At 44.0% G+C, this 9,120-nt stretch overlaps 1 protein-coding gene across 1 annotated transcript; it reads right to left on the bottom strand.

The window, feature by feature from the left end:
* Nucleotides 1-383: 383 nt before the first annotated feature.
* Nucleotides 384-1,657, bottom strand: LOC102812370 (testis-specific Y-encoded-like protein 5-like). Its single transcript, XM_006859197.1, has one exon. It carries the CDS (start codon nucleotides 1,620-1,622, stop codon nucleotides 384-386), a length of 1,239 nt encoding a protein of 412 aa, XP_006859259.1. The 5' UTR covers nucleotides 1,623-1,657.
* Between the last annotated feature and the right edge of the window lie 7,463 nt (nucleotides 1,658-9,120).

The raw sequence follows: 9,120 nt of genomic DNA, 5'->3' as shown, positions 1-9,120 counted from the left end.
CATGTCTGGCCGGCAAGTCACTAGTCTTGATGTAAGAAGGCTTGAGGATATCCTAGTCCTGCTGGAGGCGGACTCATGTTTAAGACAGGTGGAAAAGGTCAGAGTCCAGGTGATGTAGGTAAAGGCAGCACCCATATGAAGCACCATGGGTTTAGCATATCAACAGCATATATGAGCTCATGTAAAATACAGCACTAATGTAAAAAAAAAAAAAAGCACAAAGGCCATGGGGAGGCAAAAGCACGTGATATTCTTGTAGCTGAGGGTAGTGAGGGTCCAAAGGGGCTATGGTGCAGAGAGACCAACATGAAGACAGACGGCCAAGCACATGTTGTCAGGCAGGCCAAGGTCCAACAGGGGGGATGAGGGAGACTTGTGCGGCATCAGTTGGTCTGGTTTACCTCAGAGGATTCTGTTGGCTGCCTTGCTGGACTTCGCCTGACCTCCTTTCCTTTCTCTCCAAGGGTTCCTTCACTCATAAGGTAATATTGCAGGGGATTGGGCCAAAGTTCCTCATTAATTATCTCAACAATTTTGTCAGACTCAATGGAGCTGTGGTTCGAAAACCACTCAAAGAAGCTACAACTGTTGTCTGGGTTCCCATGGCTTAGGGACTGGAGATCATGGCCTGGGAGCCATTGGATAGGCGTAGAATGAGACACCACCTGACCCGAAGGGTCACACCCGTATTCCTTGATGAGCACCTTATTTTGGAAATACGGGTTGCGCCCAAAGTAGAACTTGATCTTGTAGCCCAATCTGGCGAGGCCAAGTTCTTCCACTTCCAAGCTGGTCAAGTAGCTGAGTGCCTCTTTATCTTGGCTGCTGAGGAAGGATGACAGCTGCGGGTGGTTCTGAAAAGCTTGTCCCCAGAAGCCTGGGATATTCTGGATGAGGAGGTTTCTGCGTTCTAAGTGGTGCAGTCGCAACTGCCCAAACTTGCGTGAGAGCCGAAGGTAGGCCCTGTTCGCCTGAGCATTCATGGTCTCCAGTTTTAGCTGGACTGTCTCCAGGGTGTCCGTGCTGCCATCAGTGGCCTGGGGGCCTGACCCTGCATCCTCCTCCACCTTCTTTGCCTCCACCACTAAACTGGAGGCGCACTCCCCCAGGGCCCCGATCTTCATCTTCCCAACAGCTATGGCCTGGGGCCCTCTTCCCATCGCACTGGTGGTTTCTGGAACCTTCTTCCTAACAGGGCCACGCCTATTTCCAACCCGAGGGCCATTTTTCAGCCTGGCCACAGCTCCCACGGTTCCCACGAAGGCAGTGTCTCTTCCCAGGCGCTCCGAGAGAGATGGAGGCCTCCCTGCGCCGGCCTGCCCACGACCCTCTGCAACTCGGGCCCGCAGGGTGAGACCACAGTCCAGGGGGAGCCGGCAGGCCCCCTCCTCCCGGGGGTAGGGGAACTGCACGGGCGCAGCGGTTTCCAGGCCACCCCACCCCGCGCCTGCCTGCACCTGTGCCGCCTCAGTTTCCTCCGTTTCCTCCCGGAGCCTCGGGCACTGTGGCTGGTCCGGATCGTGAGGGGCGTCATCAGGAGCAGCACGGACTCGGGCTTTAGCGCGGGCTTTGGCCCGACTTTTGGTGCGGGTCGACTTTCGATTCCGACTTCGGCCGCTCATGTTGGTGGAGAAGCGTCTTCAAAGCCACGCTCAGATCCTGCGGCCCCTCGCGCCCGCTAGCGTTCCGTTTGGTTCGGACTTCTCCATGGTAACCGCTGACGTCAGAACTGTATGGCTGTACCTTCGCGCGAGGACTAACTGAGCCGAGTGATTGGCTCCGCCGCCATTGCGACTGCGCAAGAGCCCACCTGTAACCATCTTTGTGTTCCCCACCCCACCCCCCAATTTCTCCCTAACTAGTATACAAGAAAGTTACTCTCACTTTGATTCGGACTGTACTTCCCTTTTTTTCTTCCCACTAATCGTAGTTGTGCTCCCAGGGTCTCATAGTACTCTGCTTCTTCCAATATAAGCCAGACATCACATCCATCCACCGTCATCTATTTTCTAAACTAAACAGCTTCAGTTTCTCTGGTATCTTTTGTAACGGAAATGCCATTGGATTCTTGTCTCGCCCTTGAAAGCCTTTGTTGAGGGATTTGCCCTGATACCCTAATCCCAGAAAGCGTAAACATGGGTGTCATAATGCCAGCCTACGAAGCAATTTGATAAAACGGTGGGATGTTAACAATAAATATAAAAAATAATAGCTAGTATCATCATATACTAGACACTTTACTCAGTGCTTTCTATGAAAGCAGTATTCTTACCACTGCCATTGTCCAGATGAGAAAACAGGATCAGAAGCGCCAACGAACGCTCAAAGATTTCACAATAAGAGATGGACGCTCCATCCAAATCCAATTCTATTTGACTCCAGTAAAACAACAACAATCGCCATCAAGTCTGACCATTGGGTTTTCAATGGTTGACTTTTTCAAAAGTAGACCGCCAGGTCTTTCTTCCAAGGTACCTGTGGGTGGACTCAGGTTAGCAGCAGAGCATGTTAACCATCTGTACCACCCAGGGACTCTATCTGACCTGATAGCCTATATGTTCATATGTAGCAACAATCCTACTCAACTGCAAATGTATGGCTGGCTGTTATAAAAGCCAATCTTGCTTGTTAATAAACAGGCATCAGGGGATTACCTCTTCAGCCCTGGTGCATCATCAATCTTTGAACTGCATCAGACTTAGCTTGTAGAAATGCACTATCAAGAAATAAGATCAAAAGTGGAGAATGTAAGTCAGATCTTCTATAAGTGGAATAAGACACAAAGATCAGAGCAGCGTTTCCCAGTCTGAAGTTCAGAAGCAGCCTTCATGGTACCAGGGAGGAGGCCTCATGTTTTTGGAAGCAGCTTGGATGATGCTCTTAGTAACCAGATGACAGGATCACAAAATAAGGATACTCATGACCACCAAGGACACATGACCAAAAGCCTTTTGAGGTGGTTCATTCAGTTTGAAAGGGAACAAGAAGGCACTTACAACCAGCTGATGGGGAGGTAATACCAAAAGTTTCTGGGAGCTATCACCAAAAAACAAAACAAAAAAACAGTTGTTATAGAATTGATTCCATCTCATGAAAGCTCCATCTGTGCCAGAGCATTATTCTGCTCCGGAGGGTTATCAGTAGGTGTTTTATAAAAGTAGACCACCAGCCCTTCTAGACTGTCAGTCTAGAACTATAGAGTCTCACTAAACCTGGCATCACCTGGAAGCTTGTTAAAAATACAGAATCTCAGATTTGAATTTTAACAAGATTCCCAGGTGACTTGTATGTACTTTAAAGTTTAAGGAAGGAGATAGGGAAAAGGAAAAATTAGTTTTATATAGGTTGTTGCTGGAGCTCTGGTAGCGTAGTGGTTACGAATCGGGCTGTGAACCGCAAGGTCAGCAGTTCGAAACTACCAGCGGTTCCGCGGGAGAAAGATGAGGCATTCTGCTCTCGTAAAGATTTACAGCCTCGGAAACCCTGTGCAGGGTCGCTATGAGTCGGAACGACTCCACAGCACTTAACAACAATAGGTTGTTGCTGCAAAGTGTTATTGAGTCAATTCCAACTCATAGCAACCTTGTAGAGGGTTTCCAAGAAGTGGCTGGTGAGTTTCAACCACCGACATTGCGACCTTGCGGTCCAGTGCTTATCCTAGAATGCCACACCAGGAATCCTTGTTGTTACGTGCTGTAGAGTCAGTTTTGACTCATAGTGACCTTGTATAGCGTTTCCGAGGAGCAGCTTGTGGTAAGTAGACCCTACCTTAAGCCAGACCCACACCAGTGATCTAACATTTTCAAAGGCTCTACATGCTCTGGTAAATTCCTTTCTCCACCATCCAGGTTACCTCTCTGATCTTATGTCCAACTCTCACTCCTCTCTAAACACAATGGCTTCCTTACCTTTTTTTCAAATTTCCCAGGTAAGCTCCTACTTTAGGGCCTTTGTACTAGTTCTTCCTCCAGCCTGAAATGCTCTTCCCCCCAAGGTATGGTCATTTTGGCTGGCACTCTTCACACTTTGCTTAAATGTTACCTTCAAGATGACCTCTTATTTAAAATTGCCACCCACCCACATCCTTTTTTTCTTTATTCCACAACACTGATCATCTTCTTGTGCAATATATGCATCACACTTATCTAGTATATTTGTTGCTCTTGCCTTTCTAGAATATCCGCTCCATGAGGACAGTCTCTTTGCTTAGTTCACTCTTGTGTCCCCAGGGCCTACAACAGTGTCCTAATTACTCAGTAAATCAGTGTTGATGAATGAACCAATCAGAGTCTAGTTTTCAAAGTGAGTTTATAAATTGCTTCTCAGAAATTAAGAAATCCTCTTTCTTCCCCCATAGAAGCACTGTTAGAGTAGATGGAGGTTATGTTCTCAAATCCACTCTTGGAAACTTATTGAACTCATAATTTAACCAAACAAAAATCTTTTATTATGGGGTACCAGAAAATATAGAGCAACAAATGTTAGCAAGTAAGGTAGAGCAAGTTAATATTTGACTTAAGTAGGATTTACCCAAGCATTATCTTAAATTCTTGTTGAAGTCTCTTTTATAGTCATTTCTTCCAAAGGCCTTCATGAGTACCCCATACCACAATAAGCAGCCCTGTCCTTGAACTAATGGAACACCAGTTAACTGTCCTATTCATTCACAATTAGGCAATACATGCTTTATGCCAGTTTTTGTACAGAATTACCTCTATGAGTGGATAATTTATTAAGTCTAGAACTCTCTGTATATCTCACAAAAGTCATCCTCAATAAACTGCAGACATTGACAAACTGTACCAGTTCACTGAGCACTGACAGTTAAACCAATCTTTGTTGTCAACAGCCTTAATTCCCCATCAGCATCTGCATCACTTAGCACTCACCCATGGCTAAAACTGCAGGATTAACATAGGCTGGGCCACTACCAATGGGGCTTAATATACAGTCTGCCATGAACAGATTATGGCGAAGAGATAAGCACCTGCTGACAGGTAACAAATGTGAGACTGGCACCTTGTAGAAAGATGCTCTTCTGGCCCAGGTCACTCAGCCCTACTGTTTCTACATTTAAGAGGCTGATCTGTGCTGCTGGACTCAACAATTGGTTGTCTGCTCAGGAATTAATGTTCGGTTTGGTATGGGACTCTAACTTGAGTTCCCAATTAGACAGTAAACTCTGTAAGCTCTTTCTGCTTTTCATCCTAAAGAACATCTGTCATGGGGCCTTGTACATTCTAGTATTTCTCATAATAAAAAGCTCACATGTATTTTGTTCTTTATATGGTGTCATATCTTAACTCCCTTAATTCCCACGATTACCCCACAGGGCAATTGTGATTATTACATGCATTTTAGGTTGTTGTTGTTGTTAAGGTCCATCAAGTTGATTCTGATCCATATTGACCCTACATACAACAGAATGTAAGACTGCCTGATCCTGCACCATCCTCTCAAACTTTCCTTGGTTGTTGTTGTTAAGTGCCATCGAGTTAGTTCCAATTCATAGCGACCCTGTATAGGGTTTCCAAGGAGTAGCTGATGAGCTTGAACCACCGACCTTGTGGTTCAAACCAACCTTGCAGTCCAGTGCATTAACCCTCAGCGCCACACCAGGACTCCACTATGAGCCCATTATTGCAGCCACTGCGTCATTCCCTCTTGTTAAGAGTCTTCCTCTGTTTTGCTGGCCTGCTCTACTTTACCAAGCATGATGTCCTTCTCCAGGGACTGGTCCCTCCTGATAAAGTATCCCAAGTGTTTGAAACGAAGTCTCATCATCATCACTTCCAAGAAGCATTCTGACTATACTTCTTCCAAGACAGATTTGTTCACTCTTTTGCTAGTCTATGGTATGTAAATATTTTTTGTCAATATCATAATTTTAAAGTATCAGTTCTTCAGTCTTAGTCACTGGCCAGCTTTCACATACATATGAGGCAACTGAAAATTCTATGGTTTTGGCCAGGTACACCTTAGTCCTCAAGGTGACATCTTTAATTTGCCCAATATAATGCATCATTTGATTTCTTTTTCTGACTGCTACTAGTGCTGTTGTGATGCTGTAGGATAAGCACTGGACTACTTACTGGAAGGTCAGCAGTTCAAACCCACCAGTCATTCTTTGGAAACCCTACACAGGGTTTGAGTTGGGACCAACTCAACAGTGCATAACAACAATTTCCATGGGTGTTCTTTGTGGATCCAAGTAAAATAAAAGTCTTGACAACTTCAGTCTTTTATCCATTTATCATGTCACTTGTTGGCCTAGTTTTGAGGCTTTCTATTTTATCTTAAGATGCAATCCATACTGAAAGCTATAGTCTTTGATCTTCATCAATCAGTGCTAACTTCACTTTCAGCAGGCAAGGTTGTGTCATCTGCATATCACAGGTTGTTAATGACTTTTCCTTCAATTCTGGCGCTGAGTTCTTCATATAGTCCGGTTTCTGGGATTATTTTTTCTGCATTCAGATTGAACACAATCCTGATACAACTCTGTGGATTTTGAACTAGGCACTATCCCTTGTTCTATATTGAACAACTACCTCTTGGTGTGTGTACAGGTTCTACATGTGCCCAAGCACAAGTGTTCTGGGGTACCCATTCTTCACAAAGCTATCTCATTCTTGTGATTGTTGTGGTTGTTGTTGTTAGGTGCCATGAAGTCAGTACCAACCCATAGCGACCTTATGCACAGCAGAACGAAACACTGCCCGATCTTGGGCCAACCTCACTACTGTTGCCACGCTGAGTCCATCAGTGCTGCCACTTGGCCAATCCATCTCATTAGGGGTTTTCCTCTTTTTCTCTGACCCTCCAATTACCAAACAAGATATCCTTCTCCAGTGACTCCTGACAATATGGCCAAAGTATGAGAGATGAAGTTTGCCCATCTTGGCCTCCAAGGAGAACTCTGGCTGGACTTCTTCCAAAACAGATCTATTGGTTCTTTTGGAAGCCCATGACACTTTCAATATTCTACTCCAACACCATAACTCAAAAGCGTCAATTCTTCTACAGTCTGCCTTATTCAATGTCCAGCTTTCGCATGCATATGAGGTAATTGAAAATATCACGGCTTGGGTCAGGCGCACCTTAGTCCTCAAGCTGACATCTTTGCTCAACACTTTAAAAAGGTCTTGTGCAGCAGGTTTGCCTAATGCAATACGTCATTTGATTTCTTGACTGCTGCTTCCATGAGTGTTGATAGTTGATCCAAGAAGAATGAAGTCCTTGACAACTTCAATCTTTTCTCCGTTGATAAGAATGTTGTTTATTGGTCCAGTGGTGAGGATTTTTGTTTTCTTGACATTGAGATGTAATCCATACCGAAGGCTGTGCTCTTTGATCTTCATCAGTAAATGTTTTAAGTCCTCTTCAGTTTCAGCAAGCAAGGTTGTATCATCTGCATATTGCAGGTTGTTAATGAGTCTTCCTCCAATCCTGACGCCACGTTTTTCTTCATATGACCCAGCTTCTCGGATTATTTGCTCAGCATACAAGTTGAATAATTATGGTGAAAGAATACAACCTTGTTGCACACCTTTTTAAATTTTAAACCATTCAGTGTTCCCATATTCTGTTCGAACAACTGCTTCGTGGTCCATATACAGATTCCACATGAGCACAATTCCAGAAGACTCATATTTCGCATTGTTGTACATAGCTTGTCATGATCCACACAATTGAAAGCCTTTGTGTAGTCAATAAAACATAGGTAAACAATTTTCTGATATTCTCTGCTTTCAGCCAAGATCCATTGGACATCAGCAATGCTATCCCTCGTTCCACAGCCTCTTCTGAATCTGGCTTGAACCTCTGGAAGTTCTCTGTCAATGTATGATTGCAGCTGTTTCTGTATTACCTTTAGCAAAACTTTACTTGCATGCGATAGCAAAGAGATTATCTGATGATTTCCACATTCCGTTGGGTCACCGCTCTTTGGAATGGACACAAATATGGATCTCTTCCAGTCAGTTGGCCATATAGTTATCATCCAAATTTCTTGGCAGAGATGAGTGAGTGCCTCCTGTTCCACCTCACTTTCTTAAAAGATTTCAATTTTTATTCCATTGATTCCTGGTGCCTTATTCTTTGCCAATTCCTTCAATGCACTCTGGACTTCCTCATTCAGTATCCTTGGCTCTTGATCATATGTTACCTCTTGAAACGGTTGTACATTAACCATTTCCTTTTGGTATAGTGACTCTGTGTATTCCTTCCATCTTCTCTTGATGCTTTCTGCATCATTCAATAATTTTCCCAGTGAATCTTTCAATCACTAAAGTTGAGGCTTGAATTTTTTCTTCAGTTCCCCCAGCTTGAGAAATGCTGAGCGTGTTCTTCCTTTTTGGTTTTCTGATTCCAGATCAATAACTAAAGTTGAGGCTTGAATTTTTTCTTCAGTTCCCCCAGCTTGAGAAATGCTGAGCGTGTTCTTCCTTTTTGGTTTTCTGATTCCAGATCAATATGTGTAATATGTAATATGTGTAATATGTAATGTTTTGTTGGCTTTATCTTCTCGAGCTGATCTTTGAAATTTTCTGGTCAGCTTTTGCACCTCCTCATTTCTTCCTTTTGCTTTAGCATCTCTACGCTGGAGAGCAAGTTTCAGTGTCTCTTCTGACATCCATTTTGACCTTTTCCTTCTTTCTTGTCTTCTCAATGACTTTTTGCTTTTTTCCTGTATGATGTTCTTAATGTCATCCCACGACTCATCTAGTCTTCAGTCTTTAGTGTTTAATGTATCAAATCTGTTCTTCAGATAATCTCTAAATTCAGGTGGGATATAGTCAAGGTCATATTTTGGCTCTTGTAGACTTGATTTCATTTTCTTCAGCTTCAGTTTGAATTTGCATATGAATAATTGATGCCTTTGTGAATGGATACCCCACCCCCTCCCTTGGAGGGTTCTACTATGCATGCATGTGCACAAATCTCCTTGAAATTTAAAGTGACAGTTTCCACTTAAAACCAAACGGCCGGAGAACAAACAAGATGGTGGATCGGGCGGACATATAGCAGAGAGCTCCGCCAACAACAACACAGAATACCCGAACAAGCAAGCTCAGGGGCTGGTCCCAGAACTCTGAACCACATATAAAGGAATACTTA

Source organism: Chrysochloris asiatica, unplaced genomic scaffold, assembly GCF_000296735.1.
Source record: "Chrysochloris asiatica unplaced genomic scaffold, ChrAsi1.0 scaffold00031, whole genome shotgun sequence".
Classification (NCBI taxonomy): domain Eukaryota; kingdom Metazoa; phylum Chordata; class Mammalia; order Afrosoricida; family Chrysochloridae; genus Chrysochloris; species Chrysochloris asiatica.
This window is presented reverse-complemented; position numbering and strand designations above follow the sequence as displayed.

Bases quoted from the DNA above. Each gene is read 5' to 3' on its own strand.
- LOC102812370 (XM_006859197.1), bottom strand. From the start codon at position 1,622: ATGAGCGGCCGAAGTCGGAATCGAAAGTCGACCCGCACCAAAAGTCGG.